The 21,801-nt window shown below is 39.0% G+C and overlaps 1 protein-coding gene across 1 annotated transcript in view; it reads right to left on the reverse strand.

The window, feature by feature from the left end:
- The window catches only part of PIGG (phosphatidylinositol glycan anchor biosynthesis class G), a 92,597-nt gene that overhangs the window by 51,783 nt on the left and 19,013 nt on the right, over positions 1-21,801 (reverse strand). Inside the window, exons 7-9 of the mRNA XM_033084722.2 lie at positions 17,695-17,912; positions 15,028-15,309; positions 7,670-8,127 (exon numbers count right to left, since the gene is read on the reverse strand). Coding sequence (XP_032940613.1) covers positions 7,670-8,127; positions 15,028-15,309; positions 17,695-17,912 — 958 coding nt within the window. The remainder of the gene's footprint in view (positions 1-7,669; positions 8,128-15,027; positions 15,310-17,694; positions 17,913-21,801) is intronic.

The following is a 21,801-nucleotide window of genomic DNA, read 5'->3' on the forward strand; positions in this document are numbered from 1 at the left end:
GTGGTATCTGTTACAAACTTTCCAAGAGATATAGTAAAATATTTTAGTATTTTTAGAAAAGCAGTTTTATTAATGAGGTTTTCTATGCAAGCATGCATATTTAAAAATGTAATTATTGTGTTACACCATAGGCTAGTTATTCTACAAATTATATAAAAATTGAGATGGATATTGCATAATGGAAAAGGGTCTACTGCTTTTAAACTATGGTTTTGTTATTTATACATTTTGAAAAAGTGTGTTTTCCTTATACTACAGCATCTCGTTTTCGAGCACTACACAAAAGACTTTTGCACTACAGGATTAGAACTGTCTTTTGAAACAATTATATATATATATATATATTTGTTTAAATTTAGACACATCACCTATCGTACTACCTACAGAACACATTACCTATCCAAAATGACCAAAAATATACTTACATATTTAAATGTACTTATATATTTACTTTTTACATAGTTTAAAACACACACACACTAACTCATTAGCACAATATGATTCCCTTATGCAACTATAGCACCTTTTATTGTGTCAATACATACAACAGATAGACACAAAATTTGCATCATTGGCAGAGATCACAGATCACCGTGTTTGTTTGCTCCTCTGCATCCTAAATAGGTAACACTCATTCCAGAATCAAGGGCATTTCACTGAGCATGCTGCCAGAGTTATACATTTAAATCTTCAGTACTAGAAATTAGCACTGAAAAATATAACGGGGTAAGGCAAAGATCTGTACCCATTCCTAAATGCATAGTTTCAGAAAGCCTGCTGTAGTCCAAGAATTGCCAACCCATGCCTACTGAAAATATTCCCAGTATCCCAAATAATATAAAACCACTAATTTTGTTAAATCTGCCTTCAGTTAAGAACATCATGTAGATTTTGAGAGCTAAGGGCTCCATCTTCTATTCTCCATAACTCAAAATCCCATGATGAAAGATCACTAACTTCAGGAAGCTAATGGCATGCCTGGGCTGTTACCTGCATTGCATTCAATCACACTTATGAAACTCTAGTTTTATCTCTGACTTAATAAAAATTATTTTACTTAAAACAGGTTTACTTTCCTATTCCCTACTATACATTTTATCAGGAGCTGGACCAATAGCTGTTCCAGCTGTTGTGCTTGAAAAGTCACAGACGAAAGGTTGTAGGACAGATGAATTGTCTCATTAGTTCAGCATGCAGGACCCAGTTAAGTCGTCTGTACACCTTAACAAGATTCCCAAGAGATGCACTGTTCTCTGAAAGCCAGTGGAGCAAAGTGAGAGGAATAAGATCGAGAACACTATGAGACAGAAAATGTAATCTTGATGTTTCTTCTCCCAATTATTCTTCCTCTACACATGGAGAGAGCAGAAACAATGGACTCTGCAGCAACCATGAAAATAAGGCATGCACCACCTTCTTCACGATCAAAATATGAAGATCATAACAAACTAAATCAGTAGCCATTAAACCTTTCAATTGAGCATTTATAGAATATTTTAAGCATTCAGGTCATATTCTCCTTGACTAATGATTGAATAAGACAAATCAGCGATAAATAATAGCACACCCTCACCATCATCTTTGTCTCTTTATCTAAAAAGCTCAATACACACTGAGTTTGTATTCTTGACTGCTAGCACAGAGACTAACATACAGTAAATTCACGAATATAAGCCACACTGAGTATAAGCCGCATCGCCGGGTGTTGGCAAACATTTTGTTCTTTGTCCATAAATAAGCCGCACCCGAGTATAAGCCGCTCTGTGTTTGCAGCGAGGACCCACGTGCAACAAAGTTGCCAAATAGTAACAGAACCGTGGCAGGGCGGGGTTTACTGGCTCAGCTCAGGCCATGAGGGCTCGGGGCTGCCGACAGGGCTGGGTGGCCCAGCTCGGCGCTGCCACTCGGCGGAGCCACTCGGGGCCGGCCGCTGCCACCACTGGGCTCGGTCACCCCGGCCCGGCGCTGCCCCGCAGCGGCAGGGGGGGCACAGGGCCCACCGGCACCTGCGGCAGCGATGGGACGCGGGGATGTCGCCTGCCTGCTCCTGCGGCGGTGGCACGCGGGGACGGGAGCCCCCCAAGCCGCGGGGCCAAGCAGAGAGAGCTGCCCCGCCTTCCCCCGAGCTGTGGGGCCAAGCAGGAGAGAGCCCCTGCTTCCCCCGAGCTGCAGGGCTAAGCAGGAGGGAGCTGCCCCGCCTTCCCCACCCCCTGTGCTGCCTGCATGGAGCAGCTCCACCCGCGGCGCAACAGAGTAACAATTTGTAACAATCACGAAATGCCGGCTTTTACTGGCAAGTTGCTCGACTGGGCACCTCAGTTTCCACTTCTGGAGGTGGAAATGTCAGAAAATTATTCACATATTAGCTGCTCCTGAGTATTAGCCGCATTTCCGGTGTGGGAGCCAAATTTTAGTCAAAATGGTGCGGCTCGTATTCATGAAATAACTGTACATCTCATGTCCAGGTTTTCTGGTAACAGTCTTCTGTGATCTCTGTTTGGAATTTTTTAGAATCACACAAATCTGTTAAAAAAAATTCCCACCGAAGTGTTACATAACATTTGCTGAAAAAACAAGAAAGGGATTTACAGCAAACAAAGTCAGGTCAGCACAAATCACCTACAGTTTCAAGGTTTTCCAGCCAAGGTTCCTACAGTTAGGCAGCTAAAAGTATATGTAATTAGCATATATTTTGAAAGGAGATGGTAGTTGCTTAACACAGAGTCCAATCACTTAGCAAAGTTCTAAATGGTTTTGATAGTCTGCTCAGAAATACATGCGTAAGCAAGTTTCATGTATTTCAAACCATCTCAGCTACCATGTCCTGGGTTTTGCACAAACCAAAAAACTGAAAGTTAAGAACCAATAGCACCCTGAGAAAATATCTGGTGAGAAGGGAAAGAAAAAAGAGCACTTTGGCTCTCTCTTCCTACTGTAAAAGTTTGTGGTCTACACTCATACTTCTGGTACTAGAGCAAAGGTTGAAGACATTTTCTTCCACTGCTTGGACCTCACCTCATTACTGCAAATACAAGTAGAGCGAAAGGAATTGTAAATGTGCATGATTAATAACGTATGTGGATAAGGCCTTTTTAAATTGCTTCTTTCATTTTAGAATCCAATACACAGAAGTCACAAGGTATGTTAGCTTTGAGAGGAAGGGCATTTAGGGATGGTTAAGTACATTATTAAAAGAATATATTATCATCTTCCCATGCTCATGTTTTCTTGTCACTTGTCTTCAAGCTGACACTGCCATGTAGCAGCTCTGACACCTTTCATGTGTGAGCGCTGACCAAGATTAACATCCAAATAAAGCTAACTGAATATCAACCAACCAAAAAAACCCTGACTTGCAGTCAGATTTAGATTGCATGTTTTCTACCATTTCATCTACTGTTTAATTTTCTTTTGCTCTTTTTCCCATCAAAGCATTGTTCATGTTTCACAGTCTGTCTGCAAATAACAAAGAGCATCTTCCTTATTTCAGCACTACTGAATATATTCCTAGTAGCCAAATTCAACCCATTATAGGTAGATGTCTGTGTTCTGATGCTTACATCAAACAGAAAAATCTGAACAACAGTCTCTCTGTTTTAAATGCTGAGTCCCTTAAGCACTGTCTAGTTAAGCAACATACTAGTCTAAGCATGAGCACCGAATTCCAAAAGATCAATACAGCGAAACAAAAAGAGAGCCATTTGCTCATTAGTTTATCTTAGAGACTAAATAGAGGACTGGTTAGAAAAAGCCTGAGGAACTCAAACTCAAACTAACAACGACACACATGAGCCACGTAAGGTTCCAAATTCGTATTAATAAAAAATATGCTGTTAAGACATATCTATGCCAATTAAACTAATATTAAAAACAGAGTAACAATCAACCTTATAGACTAGACATGTATTTTGGGAAGAAGAGTAAGTACTTAATGCAACTCAGTTTATCACCAACTTTTAATTCATGCTATAAGGAAAACATATCATCTCAATCCTGATCAAATCGCCAGTAAAACAGACATCTCTACAACCTCACTATCGTGTGAAGGAGAAGGAACAAAGATGTTAAAACCTCCGACCACAGAAAATGCAAGCATGCTGGCCAAATAGGAATTCCCAGACACTTTACAGAGCACAGGATGTGTAAAGATTTAGTTGTATCATTGCCTAACCTTTCTTAAGCTTGTTCCGTGAGACATAGCAGAGTTGTACACTCAACTACATCCCATCATTCAAGTCCAAAAACTGTCATACTTCAAATATTACTGATTTTTTAACTCCATATTGCGACTGATGTATATGTCAGCATGGAGACATACATAATATTCAATTAGGCTGAAAATTGCTCCATTGATTGAAGTCAACATGCAACTCCGCAGCAGCCTGAGCCAACCTGTGCCAGGGTTGCCAGGGTTCTGTTCTTTCACTTGCTCCTTAAACACAGCAGTTGTTACACCAATGAAAGGGAGAAGGCAGAACTTTGACAGTGACAGTTCAAATCACACATCCTCTTAGCCTGCCGTGGCACAACACTCTGAACTGCTGCTTAGTCTTTTTAAGCTTCTCAAAACACGGGGTAGGGAATCATTGCTTGTTTTTCAATTAGATTTGAAAGGCAAGTGGGTTTTTGTAAGGAATGCTTGACAATGGCAGGAAGAAAAAACTGTTTGTCTGCAGCCCTTCAAAAGATGCAGATATTTCCACATTCTCTTCTTACAATAATTTCAACAGCAGTAATGGCTTGTATACACTTCCCTTCCTGCATTCCTATTACTAAGCCAGCCCATTTGCCTATGAAGACTGATGGTAAATCAGAGTGAGAACTGATCCAACTGAAAGCCAAGAGCTTCCCATGCCATCTTGAGTTATTTTTCCAGACACATCTTTTCAGTGATTTAGCTCACCACACTGACAGTTGAACAGGAAAAAACACAGGAGAAAGAGAGCAAGTTCTTTGCTTTGTATGGCAAAAGCTCCTATAGTATACTATTTTTGCCAAACAATTAGTCATAGTCTAAAAGTATAGATGTATAATCTCTTTTCTTCTACTTGCTTCAAGATGTAAACAAATACACTTGATATGAGGCCATAATTTGATAGGGAACAGAGGAAGAAATCTACCTGTAAAATTCTGAAGTTTTTGTTTTGATATCTAGCTGCTGTACTTCAGTCTTACTGAAGGGGGAGGCAGACAACTTTAGTAATAAGGTTCTGATGGCTTCATGAAGGAGAACACTTCATCAACCTGACAGATTTTTTGTGATGAGACAAGCTCTGTGGAAGAGCACAAAGAAGGCATTGTTTATCTGCGCTTTAACAAGGTTCTTAACACCAGCTCCCATTACATTCCCACAGGCAATCTCATGCTAGAAAAGTGAACAGTTAGGTGGACTGAAAAGTACTCAAATGCTGGATTCACAGAGCTGCCATTAGTAGCACAAGGTCCACCTGGAGGCCAGTCACTATCTGTCAACCCCAGGACTTGGGCATTGGCCCCCACTGGGGCCAATACTGTTTAATGTCTTCGCTAATGAGTCGGGCAAGGAGCAGTGGCCCTCAGCAAGTCTGCACACTATACACAACTGGGAAGAATGGTCAATACAGTAGGTAGGTCTGCTGACACTCAAAGGCCACTTGACGGCCTAAAGAAATTGCCCACCAGGGATCTTACCAAGTTCAAAGGGGGGAAGAGACACATCCTGCACCCTGGAAGAAATAGCTACACATATCAGGACAGACTGGAGGCTGACCATCTTTTCACCAGAGGTGACTCTGGTCGACCCTGAATCAACAATCAGCATGAGGCATGCCCTTGGAGCAAAGGCAACCAACAGCATGTGGAGCTGCATATGAAGAACCTCACCAGAAGATGGAGGAAGGTTGTTTCTTACCCTGTGTTCAACCATGGCTCCAGTCAGGGGTTACCCAGTACAAAGAAAGATACTGACATATTCAAATGCACATGAATTCCAATTCACAGCAACAAAAACCAAACACAAAAATAGACTCTCCCTCCCTTGCCCCCTTGCCTTCCTCAACAATAACAAATACCACCACCACCACCAGAGTAAGCCAGAACAGATGTAAAAAGGCTAGGGTTTACCTGAGTGGGTTGCTTGAAGTTCCTGACAGGCAACGAGTGTTAAAGCTGGGCATGTAGGATTTCCCACTTCAGTTATAAATTAGGAAACACCTGCTCTATCTACACTCTGCCTGAGTTATTCCCCTGAGACCCCAACAGCCCGAGGCTACAAAAGGTTTTGCTGCTTTCTAGGCATACTTAGCACCATGAAATCAGAGGTGGGAGCACACTAAAGCAAGACAAGACCTTTTTAAGTTAAGCCCACACATGCACACACAATTTTTAGAAGTTTGGTAACATTTCCAAGAGCAAATAAACATCTCTGGGGGACCACATGAGTAAAAGCATGTATCTGAAACAAACCAAATCTTTCAGCTGCAGGAGTATCAGGTCCTTGTTTCATGGCCTTGTGGCACCTGCACAGTCCAAAGAAAATGCCTGACAGTCTGAAGAAAATATCTAGCTCAGGACATTACTGGGAAAATAAATCTTTTGCAGATGCTCAGCATTAATTGTAAAAATCCTCACAGTCACACCAAATCACACCTCATCCTGCTCACACGTTGGTTTAGCTCATAATGAAGGAGTGAATTATCTATCATATGGATTTGATGTAGAAAATATGACATTTTTTTCCTCATTTCCTCACCTCCAGAGCAGAAATGCATGGTGAAAACTCTGGTATAGAACAACGTCTATAATGAAATAAATTCCCTCATAACTCATGTCCTTCAGCAAGCATGCCTGTCATAGCAATTAGCATTTCATCTGTGAGGCTGCCAATAAATAGCAAGTCTCATATTAGTCCATTTGCTCATGTCATTTTTAATGAATGATGAATGACATTTCATCCATGTGTTCTAAGATACTGGCAAGAAATCTATTTTTTGTACACAGCAGAGCTTCTTCAGCTGCTGTTTGCAAAACCTTGTCTAGACAGTCAAAAAGTATTGCTTCTCATCCACTAACTGAAGTATATGAGACAGTTCAAGTATCACTGAATAATAACTGTAGTTCTTAAAAATACTAAAGGTGTTACAAAAAAGCAGAAGCCCTTCTCTGATGTACTTTCACTTATAAAAAATTCCCTTTCTTGTTTATCGTATTACTCAAAAAATTCCTTCAGCATTTCACCCACACATTACAAGCATGTGACAGACAAGGAAGAATTCTATGCATGGCATCTCCTGCGACTTCATAAAGTTTGGAATTATGCAGAACATTCCTGCCTTAATTTCAAGAGTTTAATTCTATTAAGTGATTTTCAATTTCTCAAACCAGACATTGCTGACTTACACATGGAAAATATTTACTTTTTGCTTCTGATAAACCTATCATGTATAATTGGCATTAATTAGATAAGTCATGGTGCAGGGCAAAGATTATAAATTATTGATAGTACACAAGAAATTACTCCTGCATGAAATAGCAATGAAAAACTCCTTATGTCACTTCATCATTTATCTGCTTTGTATGCTTAGAGCACTTTCTGATCAGAGACCACATACAAAAATACATATTTCACCAAAAGAAACACACATTAATTTTTAAATAAGGCATAAAGTGTGACAGTAAATCAGATACTCACCTTGTCAACCAGTGTCCAAAGTCTGGCCGATGAGCCCACTGGACACCTGTCTGATTCAAAGATCGAAGCAGTCGACAGCAAATAAGGATGATCCATGGAGTTGCTAAGCTTATCCACTTATCTGATCCTTTTATCAAGTCTGATGAAGAGGTGGCCTTGCCCAGTTTTGAATTACTTTCTGCTGGAATGTCTATATTCTTGCACTCAGAGGTTTCCCTGATACTATCAAAATTTTGTTTCACATTAGTGCTATGTTGAAGGTCACATTCTTTCAGAAGAAAATTATTTCTACAAAGTTCCTGACACAACACCAAACAAAGTGTATTGATAAGAAAATACCAGGTTTGATGCTCCTCTTCTATAAAACTGCTTGCCCCCAAACTCAAAACATGGCCAATAGTTCCAGCCAGAATAAGCACATCTACTTCTGACCAACTAGAACTGGACACAGTAGGATTCTGTTAAAAAAAAAAAACATGGTGAAAGAGTACATAAAATTTCACTTGTAAGTATTCATAGTGTGCTTACAGCAATTTACAGCAATGAAAATGAAATAAACAGCAGGATAACTTCTTTCTATCTTAAGAAATCTCAAAAATTTATAAAATAATAATTTCAGTGAAGCATACTCAGCACTACAACATAGTAATAATTTTTAAAACTGCATTCTGTTTAAGGAATAAAACTTCTCTATGAATAATCACAACTGTACAGATAAAGATTCCCTATTACCCTGTAACAAAAGGTTCAAAAGTAACTCATGCCCTGTTGCATATTTGTAGAAGTAAAAATAGAAATCCTGCAGACATTTTGAGACACAGATAATAGGTAATTCTCTTAGAGTTGAAATCTGTGATATCTTCAACTGAATACAGTAACAGCATTCACTACTCAAGTCAACAAAGTTACTGCCTGATGGCAGCCCTCAACTTTGCTTAGCTTGAAATGTGTCTTTCATCATAACTTTAAACCTTTACCCATCTATTATTTACTTCACAAACTGTCCTTACCTAAAACCACAATACTTTTTGTCTAATGCCTTCATGAGCTCAATTTCCTATTCTCAGGAGCTAATTGGAATTGCCTTCTCATCACTATCTTCAACAACAAGGCTAAAGAGAAAGCGTAAGGGCATGAGGAATTTGAGAGCACTCAGTTCATAGCTGTTATCAGGTAAAGAACCATTCCAGCAGACAGAAAACCATAAAAAGACCACAACTGGAGACACAACCATGATAAGTATGCACTAAAGAAAATCATAAAGATGACCAAAACTCTTCAGTCATTAAGTGACAGGCCAATAAGAAATCACAAGCATAGTTCTGCAGAGCGTCAGTCTGGAGTCTGTAACAGATAAGGGGGATGTGACAGTGCATGGGTGTTACAGACATCTGATAGCGCCTGTGGATCTGTAACAGAGCAGAGCTTCAAGAAACTGTCAAGCGTGGGGAAGAGGGGGTAATGAGGAATATGCTGGAAACAGGGGCAAAGTAAGAGGAGAAAGGATTCGGTTACATTTAAGCAGGATCCAGCACAGATCTCTGACTGTGCCCTGTGCGTGGTCACTGTGGTCAATCCTGTCTTACTCTCTTCTGTTCAACTCCACTCCCTGTCCCACCTCTGGATGTTACAAGATGCCACTGCAAGTAGCTGGGGATAAGCCATCATGTCAAAAATTTGAGACCAGAGCAAATAAAAGCAAGCACCAGATGTCACTGGAACCAGCATGAGCTTCCTAACATCCCTTAAAAAATAGGATAACATACATGCTTGTGAAGAATTTTAGGAAAGACTGACAAAAATCAGACATTAATATTTTATCTAATTTTGCACTATTACAGAATATCATGGAGCATCTCTTGAACTGTATTTTAAGCACCTAATTAAACAAAAATTTTAAAGCCAGGATGAAATTACTGTATGCCATTTTTACTGCAGAACAAAGATCTCTGAAACTACTTTCACATTCATTTGTTTAACTGCATATTTTTTACCACATCATCCTCCTACATTTGACCTATGAACAAACTTTAAAAAATATCTTGAATATTCACAGGGATAAATTTCACAGAGAACCTACTAAATTAAAAGATGCACAGTGTACTACAATTCCTGCATGGTTTAAATCATGTTACAAAGAAAATCAAACCAAACTGACCATTGAGCAGGTATAAATAATAAAATTATCTCTGCACATCTGAAATGCAAGTATCACTTGTGTTTATGCCTTACTGACAACAGCATATGTATTTCTGTTCAATAAGCAAGACAACGTAACACAGAGAAGACAACAAACACACAATGAAAGATACTCAACGTTATTAGGAATTTTGCTTTAGGGAAAAAACTTTTGCAAAATTGAAATTTCATGAGAGGTATGTGAAAGAATGCAGGAGCCATAATTACAATTACGAATTATTCACATCTCCTTCATTTCTGGTGTTGTTAAAGAATACATGACATCAAAGTCATTTCACTTAAAAAAACCCCAACAATACAAACACACAAACAAAGCCCCACATGAGGTCACACACAACAGTAATGGGGGGGGAAAATACCAATAATCTGAAAAAAATGCCCAGGTTCAATCTAAATTTACTAGCATTTGAAATTTCTTGGGTGTTCTAAAGACCACTCAGGTTTGTTTAGCACTATATTCTGAAAAGCAAATACCATAAGCTGGTATTTGGAACAAAAGGACAAGGTAGTCTCTGCAAAGACCAAAGAGCATGAAAATCACAAAGCTGGGGCAAGAACAGTACAAGACAGATCTTCAGCAAGTTTAAATTCCAGTAATTCTATCATGCTGACCTTAAAGATCTTGGCTAACTAAATAAATGAGCATGTAAGCACCATCTGCTTGCAGAGACAAAGAAATCTGAGATCCTAAATGAGAATGAACAAGTCTGTAATATAAATTTGTCTTTGTAAGACATAACATAAAATCTATGGAAGGATTGGTCTCTTGTATCTGGCTGCTGTCAGCAACTGATATAAAAACTGAAGAAGTGATGTATTATCAACAGGGAACCTACAAAAACTCATTAAAATGATGGCATTAATGCAAAATGTCCCAGGGTCAGAAATCTGTGTGTTTTGCCTGCTTGTCTCTCACAACTTTCAGTGAAAAGAGAAAAAAATTACTCTTACATTCACAGCAAAGGGTTAAAATCCAATGACATTTCAGATCAGAGTTAAATCACTACGCAAAAGTAAAAATTATGATGCAAATTATAATCTCCTGAGCCTTGATAATCGTAAGAAATTCTGGAAATACTTTAATCTAAATTTTTTAAATTTACTTCTACTCCCTTATTTTGAACTGCGCCTTATAACGAATGCCATGAGTATGGTGTCATGTAAGTCTAACCTTAGATTATTTACATTGTACCTAGTTTTTTAGATTTGGTTTAAAGGCATTAAAATGTAGGTGTTACTCTGATATTCACAGCTCTGTTTTTCCAGTTGCTGAACATTTCCAGTCCTCAGGAACTCAGCAGACACTCCAGATACTAAAAACCCGTATGACTCTGTTTGATATCTTGGCAAAAAAAACTTAAAACAGAAAGTTTGTTTAGAAATCTTTAAATGCTGGGCTTCAAATGATGTAAGCATATAATCTCCCAAGCCAAGGCAGCTTGAACAACTGATGTATCAGCACTAGTATTTAAGCCATACAGAAACTGATCTCTCTGCCCTATCTTTGAACATACCTTGCTAGCTTGCAAAAGTGTCAATACATAAACGACAGAGTACATGGTACATGCACCTTTGATCATAAAATTTTGAAACTTATTGACTTTGAAATAAAACCTCCTGTAGTCTGTGTTTTGAGTCTTATTCCAGTTATCTGGGGGTTCGTTTTTTTTCTGATTAACCATCTACACTTAATGCCTGAGAAATTCTGAAACTACTTTTCAGAAGAGAAACATTTTATTTTTCATGCTCGCCATCACTCACAATTTAAACACTTACCATTATGTTCCCTTCTGATACTTGAGCTCCCTGAATCCAGTCTTGATTCTCTATGATGGTAACTTTTCCATGACAAAGTACTACAGCTCACACTTGTTCCTACATTTTCACAGCAGTTTGGGATAACTTTTGAACGCTATCTGGTAAAGATACCACCCAATCAGCCTTTTTCTCCCCATGTCCAAAATGCAAAAAATATTTTAGGTGCAATTGCATAAAAATGTAACATTATTCAATTAATCAAGAATATCATACAAAAGAGGAAAAGCAAAAATACTGTTAAATTAACAGATGCTTTAAAATAAACTGAAAGGATACTTTGTAGACATGATAAAAACCCACTATGATTTTGCATAATGAAAATTCTCAAGATCTCTACTTGACAAGTCTTAACCTCTGTATTCTAGTTTCAAAAAGCTGTTAGTTTTTATCTCTATCAAAAAAGGGCAAAAAAACTCCACAATTAGTAGTAGTAAATACCATGCTTAAATCAACTACCAAGCAATTAGAGTGAAACTATGAACAAGAAGTTAGAATTTTTAACGGTTTTCTGGAATTCATAAAGGGCTGCAGAACTATTTAAAGCCTGAAGTATCATTAAAAGAAGGGACTGGTTCTGCTAGAAACACAGCAATCAGAATCTATAAATAACAGCCAGGAAGCAGATGCTAACACTGCCTGCACTGGTCTTCAGAAAATTCATGAACTTGGTAATCAGTTTCTATATTCAGCCACAGTGGGGAAAAAAAAGCATTACAAATGAGAAGCACTTCAGAGAAATCTTTAGAAGTGAACGGAAACAATTTGAAGGAAAAAAGCTCTGAAGCCATTAACAGGAGAGCTTATCTTAATTACTTTTAAAATACCTGCATTTTATCGTATAGCTTAGAAAAGCTTTTAGCTTTTTTTTTTTTAACCAGAAAGGCCAAGATTCAGGATTCTGCTCCCATCATCAGAAGACCAGGGCTTCAGAATTCTTTAAAAAGTGAACCCCACGCACAGATTCACGATGTGGAGATGCACAGGTGATAAAACACCTGGATTCAAAGATATTTTAGTGTAAGTAATACTCATAACTCACACAGAAGGCCCTCCGAGATCAACACATAAAAACAATCCATTTCTCCCACAAAACCTAGGCATTCTACTGGAAAGGGGATGAAAGAGAGAGATCAGTGTTTGGAACACATCTGCATTACAAGCACCACCAGATTCACACAGTGCTTCTTTCATCTTCTCCTGGCTCTATATTTGTCTAAGCAGACCCAAAAAATCCTCCCCACACCATTCTACAACAGCCCTGAGACTGGTAAAAAGTGTAATCAGAACCACGCCACTGCTTTTGTATGTTTTTGGAATGAAGATACATACTAACTAAACCTACAAAATATTTCAAGCTTTCTTTGGAACTTCAACTCCCTGACTGCGATGCAATGAGATACATCCAGTAATTCAGTCACCTATGGAATAGGAGTGAAACAGGATAACAAAAATGTATTTCTACAAGTCTGAATACGAAGTCTTGTCTGCCTCAACCAGAATTACTTATTGCCTAAACTTCATAAGATATACTTAAGATTCCCACATTTTCAGATATATCTTAAGTAGGGATATGATCACAGACCAACATGGGATAGAGAATCCAGTATTTTTTTGTTCCTATCAGCTGTGGAAAAACATACACACAAACCTGGAAAACATTGCTGAAAACCTCATTTATGTATTATCAACTTGACACAGATGATCAGAGGGTGGCAAGACAGTAGAATAGGTTGCCCAGAGAAGCTGGGGATGCCCCATCCCTGCAAGAACAGGCTAGACAGAGCTCTGAGCAACCTGGTGTCCCTGCCCATGGAAGGGATTCAGAACTGGATGATTTTGAATATCCCTTCCAAACCAGACCATTATATCATACTGTGATTCTCTGAGACTATCCACCTGGAGAAGAAATGTATTAGCTGTTGTCATTGCTCTCCATGCTACTGAAGTGGTACATATGTAAATATTATGCAGGTCTACAAAATTCATCATATTTAGATTTCTAATGCTTACTAAAATTAGAAAAACTAGTAACAAGATGAAAAACAAGTCTATCTTTCATAGCTGTGTTTGTTTGTCATTGCATACCAAGTACACATGAGATTTCTACATGGGAACATTAATTATTATTTCAAGGTTATATTCTTCTTTTGCCAAGAAAAAAACCTAGACAGAAATTAGAGAAACAAAATTACAATCTGATATAGTTTGAATAAAATATATTAGCAACCTCACTTACAAGAATTTAGATTTAAATCTACACTCAGGAATTATAGCACTTATCTACATAAAGTACAAAATTAATCTTTACTCAGGAATATTGAATTTTCTGAATTGTAAAAAATATAGCTGTTACAAAATGTTTCTTCAAGTCAGAAAGTTTGCTTTTTTCCTTGATGTTGTCATATCATTAAGCAATGTACTTGCTATGTTTTGTCACACATTTTAAAAAAAGGTGCTAAACCCCCAACTTGATTCTACAAAATATAGATCGATGAAAGACTGTACTGTAGAGATTGCACCACCGAATGGAGTACTATGAGCAGTGAAGCTAATCAACATCAGAGACCTTTGAAAAATATGACTAACAAGCAGTAGAAAAAACAGCTAGAAGCTGATTTCATGGTGTGACTGACAGCTCTTGGCACACTAAGTTTCACAGTGGAAGAAAAGACATTGCAAATTCTATTTCCTTTCTATTTTCTCAACAAAACTCATCAAGTAACATACAGAAGGTAACTCGTCACACTGAGAACACTTTGAGAACTCCAAATATTTTAACAAACTCTATGTCTTAAGCTTAAAAAGTAGAAAAGATAGATTAAATTAGCTCCTCTATTGCATTTTCAAAACTATTAAAAAAACCCCAAACATTATTAACACCAATACAAGAAAAGGTATACTGACAAAGTATATTCTTCTTAGAGCATTACTGTCTGTTGCATCACCACTGTCCTTTGTGCATATTGTTGTAAAGTATTTTACATCTCGCTTTAACTGCAACTGTGAAACTCAATTATATAAAAGCATATGATTTGTACAAAGCATATCTGCTTCCGATCTCATAAAGTCAAGTGAAAAATATTGTACAGTATTTTTAAAATTTCTTCAAATTATGTCAAAATAAGCAATTCTTAGATCTTCATTGGTCGGTATCATGCCAAAGTGACAACAGCACATTTCAATTACAATTTTAAATAATAATACATATTAATATTACATTACAAATAAGAATTTCTTTAAGCACACACAGAGAAAACAAAACTTTAACTGACAGTATTAATGATAAAAGGCAGTATATGAAAGATAAGACATTTTGAACCATAACTAGTGCACATTCTCACCTTTGGTGGAAGTCTGGAATTCTCAAAGATCTTTGCAGTAGCAGATAAAATACCACACGTGAGTGCAGAAATCAGCATCATCACTCCAACTGCTGTTAACCAGGACATACTGCAGAAATAGCACAAACTTTCTGCTGATGTGCATACAATGACATGAACAGCACAAAGCATCAGACACATCAAGTAAAACAGCAGAGAGAACAGTGGAGGGGAAAGGGGCACTTCAAATTCTGCCCGCTTGGTCAGGGCTTTTGGAACACTAAGCAAAAGCAGTAGCAGAACCTAGAAAAAAGAACAGAGGATTAATACTTTAAAAACTGGGGTTAGCTAAACAGTAAGAATTAACACAAAAAACCATGCTTTTGTCATCCATGTCAGTCTGCTAATATGCATGCTTTATCAAAAAAAGCCTGTGAAGAATTATGTTGGATTTCTTTTCCCCTAGTAAGATATTACCACATAAATGGGAGAACTTGATATTTTCTTTTCATTTATTAAGGGCTTAAAGACACAAGTTTCCAAGTTTAATATATTATCATTTGCCTCCTCACCTGTAGCAACCAATGACAGGTATGAACCTTCATTACCTGTAAAAGACCTTGAACTCCCAGTATCAAAATAGTTTCTAAGCAAACAAATTTGACCCATTGTTTTGTCATCTGTAAATGCCTGAAGTTAACACACTCTGTCAAAGGCAATTTATTTCCTGTACAACAAATACATATGTATGAGATCCTACTGAGCTAAACAGCTTCCCAGACGAGGGGAAGTTCTCATATTATCACATAAGTGTATGGTGAATTTCTACCTTATGAATTCTCCCAGTATTTACTTCTTGTATCTCTCCTTATCTTAATTGAATTTATTGGTTTTACTTTCACTTTGCTCTGCCCTGCACACAGATCAGGCAGAATTCCAAGTTTTCACTTATGTAACTGTTGCAGCAGAGATGAACAATACAAAGAAACTTTCTCCTACTCTTATACAAACCTTTGCCAAAAAGTAGGAAAAGTGAGAACTTCAGCCACACACTAAAATGCTTTGCAAGTTTAAGAGATGGAGCTAGGACTAGACTGACCTCAATCAGCTGGTGATAGGGCAAAATTAAAACAAATCAAAACAAAAACAACTATATCAGACCATTGTCAACCTATAATCTTTCACTGTCACTTGTGAAGACCTATGCCTAAAATTTTTTCCACATTACAGTGAGATATAGTAAAATAGACCTAAAAAAAGGCTTTGCAACAGTCTGCTGCTTCTTCATATTCAACTGCATATTTCAATTGGTTGTGAAAATACGCAGTTTTGAGTATCACACTCAAAACTTAAGTCTTACGTTTCAGCCCATCACTTAAAACAAAAACAGCACTCACAGCAGGAACATGCTCAATGTGCAGATATCTACCAAGCTAAATTTAGGTCTTTTGAGCAAATGCACTGTTATCCATTCATGTCTAGAGGCATTTTCCTCATGCGAAATGCAGGATAATTGGAATAGCATAGTGTAGTTTGAAGTGACATCTGAGTTTGTCTACTCTTATTTCTTCAGCAAAGGTCAAATATCGATATCAAGAAAAAAACACTTTGGAAAGCAAGGCAGTTTTTTGAGTATTGCACTGCAGAAGACTCTAGCCATTTTGCTGGAGTCTTAAATTTCTGTGGTTAATAGCTGCATATTCCTTTGATGAAGGCTGATTGCATATAACACTTAAGATTTGTTTTCCAGAAACATTAAGCATCTACAACTGCATTCCAGAAAAAAAACAGTCCAGTGCTTCAGATCTTAAAAGTAACTGTCAACAGCTTGAACACATATGTTCTAAAAACAAAGGAACAAAGAAAGATATGCACCTTCAGCTTTGCACCGAACTTTGTCCACCTCCAGATCTTCCATCTGCACAGCAGGAACAGAACCTACCATCTCATCTACAGAAAGGCACCGCGGAACTCATTCCTGTGAAGTGATCAGCAGAGTGACAAACCCCACTGAGCAGTCACCAGAAAGCCATTTCAGAAGCACTCTGTATGCAGAGAGCAGCGCATGGGAGACAAGGCACAGAGCCCTGCCAGGACAGAGGAGACTCAGCTCTTGAGTTTTCCCCAAATATCAGTTGGACAGATCCACTTAAAATTAAAGATATGGTATATCTTATCCTTATAACTACAGGAGATATGAAGAGGTAACCCTCCGGCAAATATTTATTTCAGGGTTCTAAATCTATCACTACAAGGAACAGTCCCTGGAACTGAAAATCTTCCATATAAGGTATTGCCTGTTTGGAGCAGCTATACTCAATACTAGATAAAGAGAAACAGCTAGGGGATTTACTTGCCAGACGTTTTTTTTTCCTAATGCAGCAAAGCTACTCAAAAATAGTAGGCAACCTATACAGAAATAATTGAAGTTGTTGCACAACTGCTTATCTACTGTAACTAGCTAACGAAAATGTAAGTAATTCATATCAAAAGCACTCTTTAATCATTTCAAAGGCCAGATTTTACCTTAAATGGAGTATTAATTGTATCCAAGCAGAATGTCAGCCAACACCAAGAACCTACACTCAGTAATTTTAAAGACAAGTGAGTGTACACTTTACATATCGAACACCAAGATACTTTACTTTTGTGCACTTAACTTTTTCACAGACAGATCTATTTTCATACCTCCATAATGATCACAGTCCCCACCATCATTGAATACATGTCATATTGTGCCACTTGTTTGCTTAATGAAGAACTCAAAGTCTTGAGGGCCTCCAAGTATTGCTTCAGGACCTTCTTGCCAAGATTTAAGAGTATTTCTGAATTATTTCCCTCTAAATAGAGTTTGATCCAATTACCATGGGATTTTTCTGCTATCTTAAAATGTTCATAGCCAGGATCTGGACAGAAGTGGAGAAAAGAAAAGAAACAAGAGGATCCATGAACAAAGAAAGATTACTCGGAGATGTGATCATATTTTTATATTTGCTTGTGTAGTGTATAAAAATAATATACATTTGAAAAATTTTTCAGAGGTAAAAACTTACACTATCTACCTGGAGCAGTTACTTGGAAAAAACCCAATAATTCTAACGTAATAAACTGTCAAGACCTCTAACAATTGACAAACTTTTTGAAATAACCATTCATTTTTACAAAGAGTTTCCAGGACAAAAAATTCGAATGCTCCAGATACTACGGGATGGGGAGGGGAGGGGAAGAAAGCAATGCTGTCCACTGGAATTACTCATTATCCAGAACACATTGTATAAGCTAAGTAGGAAATGAACAAATAGCGGATGTCTAGGGAAAACACCAAAGGGACAACACACACAACCACATCAGTTGGTAGTATGGGCTGGATGAATGGATGGTGAAGGTGGATTGAGAACAGAAAGAATGGCAGAGCTCAGACGGTTTTAATCAGCAGTGTAAAGTCTGTCTAGTTGGAGGCCTGTTAGTAGCAGTGGCCCCTAAGGGTTGACATTGGGTCCAATGAAGTTAAACTTATCCAGGGACTTGGATGAAGGCACAGAGGCCTCCCCTCACCAAGTTCCCTCCTGACACAAAGCTGGGAGCAGTGGCTGGTGCCCCAGAGGACTGTGCAGCCCTTCAGTGAGACCTCAACAGGCTGGAGGGATGAAAGGAGAAGAAAAATCTGAAATTCAACAGAGCCAAGCGCAGAGTCCTGCACCTGGGGAGGAGCAACCCCAGGCACCAGCACAGGCTGGGGTGACCTGCTGGAAAGCAGCTCTGTGCAGAAGGACCTGGGGGTCCTGGTGGACAACAAGCTGTCCCTGAGCCAGCAGTGTGTCCTGGGGGCCAAGCAGGTCAATGGGATCCGGGGGTGCATCAGGAAAAGCATTGCCTGCAGGTTGAGGGAGGTGATCCTGTCCCTCTGCTGTGTCTGGTGAGGCACATCTGGAGTGCTGTGTCCAGTTCTGGGCTCCTCAGGGCAAGAGAGACATGGAGCTCCTGGAGAGGGTCCAGTGGAGGGCAACAAAGTTGACAAGGGGACTGAAGCATCTCTTCTACTAGGAAAGGCTGAGTGAGCTGGGCCTATTCTGCCTTGAGAAGAGAAAACTGAGAGGGGACCTCAGCAATGTCCATAAGTACCTAAAGAGAGGCTGTCAAGAGGATGGAGCCAGGCACCGCTCACTTGTGCCCAGCAAGAAGCAGGAGTGCCTGTTGACAAGAGGCAACACAGGAACACAGGAAGTTCTACCTAAACATGAGGAAGAACTTTTTCACTCTGTAGGTGGTTCAGCACTGGAACAGGTTGCATGGAGAGGTTGCAGAGTCCTTTTCTTGAGGTATGCTAAAGTTTTCTGGGCACATTCCTGAGTAATGTGCTGCGGGGGACCTTGCTTGAGCAGGGTGGTTAGACTAGATAACCTGCAGTGATCCAATCTGCATTCACATTCATCTGCATTTTTTCTGAAAAGGAGATGTTTAATTTCACACTAATAGTACTTGCTCTTTCCCTGCAGTTTGACTTGAAAGGTAGTAATAACTTAAGTACAAAATATCAATTTGGAAATTTTTAAGACTTAAGTTACAGCTTTTTCAACCCTTGTAGATGAACAGTGTATTCTACTTGGGAAAAAACACATTTTATTTTTTGTTAAGCCTCTTCAGCAAAAGCACATTTTTAAATCCAGAAACGTTTTACATTTTACTTCAAGTAAATGAAGGTGAATAAAGTATTTCTATTCATAATTTGTATAGTCATGAAAGAATCATGCTTACTGTCTCCAAGTCCCTTACCATACAAAACACTGCATCATCTACTGTGGGTTGAATTCAAAGTGAGAATTTTAAAAGGCAATGTTTAACTCAAAACGTCCAGTCTGTTTTCACAAGACTTCTAGCAGACTCCAAGCCACATTGACCCTGCTATGCAAGGGGCTTGCAGGGCTCTACTAGAAAGTACAATCCAGCCAGCAGCAAACACCTGTATATCAAATGCACAAAGAAGATTTAATTTCTTTCCTGTAATTCTTTTAACTTTGCTGTAAAGTTTCTCTTCCAGTATATTTGAAATAAGAGTTAAATATTCATACATTTGAGGACATCCATAAAGGATCATCTAAAATGAGCTTTAATCAAACTGAGATTTGACATGACACTTTTTCATTACACAGAAGACTGAAATGAGTTCAAGCTACATTTTGAAACATAAATAAATTCCCTCCACATCTTCTGCTCCTGTTCTGCTCCCTTTTCATGCTTCTTGACTAGTGTCCCTCTTCATTTCTTTTAGCATTTTTATTTCATTCTCATCTACTTCTTTCCATGCTAACTGCCCACAGAAACCATTGTGTCTGTGTTATGAAAGATGACTTTCAGTCAAACCCTCATGAATGAATGATTTAAAGATCTTGCAGACAGGAATAAAAGACCATGGTTGCCAAAATTCATTTGAGAACTCCAGTTACATTGGTTCAGTGGCACATTTATATGCAGAAAGCATAAAATAAGAAGGGTTGTGGACACTAAGTTGTTAGAGAAAACAGGCAGGTAATATTGGCAAGTCACTCCCATATGGGATACTGATAAGGCAATTTTGAAGCAAAATCCAAAGTAAGCTTGCCCAGCTGCACATTTTGCAAAGCACTGGCAATGTTTTACTTGCATAGTATTACATTAGCAATTTGTGCTTCAGCCTTACTACCATCTTACCACAACCAGATGGATAAGCTTTGCAAGCATCTGTTTGACAACAATTTCACTTAGTTCCAGTCACAGGCAGCAATCATTTTAAAAGACTTAAAAGGAAAGAATTAATAATGTAAAAGTGACTTCTCCAGTTTCAATATATAAATGTCCCAGTAAAAGTCAAATTATTTTAATCTAATACAAGTTCAGGATCAGTCCCAAATTGAAAAGCTTGCACTCAATAACACCACCCAGCTTTCTCTCAAGCATGACTCTTCATTCCACTGTAAAATATCTTTGAAAGAAAAGGTCCTAGTTTAGCATTTACAGTAATTTCACGACTATAAGGCACACCCTTTTGACTAAAATTTTCCCCGGAACCCAGAAGTACGCCTTATAGTCCGGTGTGCCTTATCTGATGGACAAAGTTCAGAAAATTTGCCTACCTGGAAGTGAGAGCAGCAAGCCACGGGAGGAGCCAGCAGGGCCATGGTTGCCAGGTGGAGGCGGGCGGAGTGGTGGTGGGCACGCCCTGGCCCCGTGGAGGCAGAGCCACCCCTCCAGAGGCAACCCCCAGCCCCGTGGAGGTGGGACGGCCCCTCTATAGACACCCCCCAGTCCTGTGGAGGTGGCACGGCCCCTACACAGGCACGCCCCGGCCCCATGGAGGCGGCACGGCCCCTCTAGAGGCACCCCCCGGCCCCGTGGAGGCAGCACGGAGGGGCGGCGGCCACAGCCTGGCCCCAGTGAGGTGGCACGGAGGAGTGGCGGCCATGCCCTGGCCCCGCCGGATACAGGCGGGCCTGGGGGCCAATGGCTGCTAGGTTGAGGCGGGGCCTCGTCCAGCAACCGCACGGAGGGAGCTGGGGGCAGAGCCTCGCTGCAAAACAAAAGTGGGCCTTATAGTCCGGTATGCCTTATGGTTGTGAAATTACTGTAACTACATGTTCAGAAGTTTAGAACATGAGGGAAGCATTACTAGATACTAGGGCTGCCCATCTTACACTGAGGTATGAACTTGCTCAAAAACCCGAAGTATGTTTTTACATACTTCTTCTTTCAGCTTTTTAATTTTTGCTTACTATTTTCATTCTCCTTTTTCAGACTTTTTCTTTAGCTGCATGTATCCAC

Source organism: Catharus ustulatus, chromosome Z, assembly GCF_009819885.2.
Source record: "Catharus ustulatus isolate bCatUst1 chromosome Z, bCatUst1.pri.v2, whole genome shotgun sequence".
Classification (NCBI taxonomy): Eukaryota; Metazoa; Chordata; class Aves; order Passeriformes; family Turdidae; genus Catharus; species Catharus ustulatus.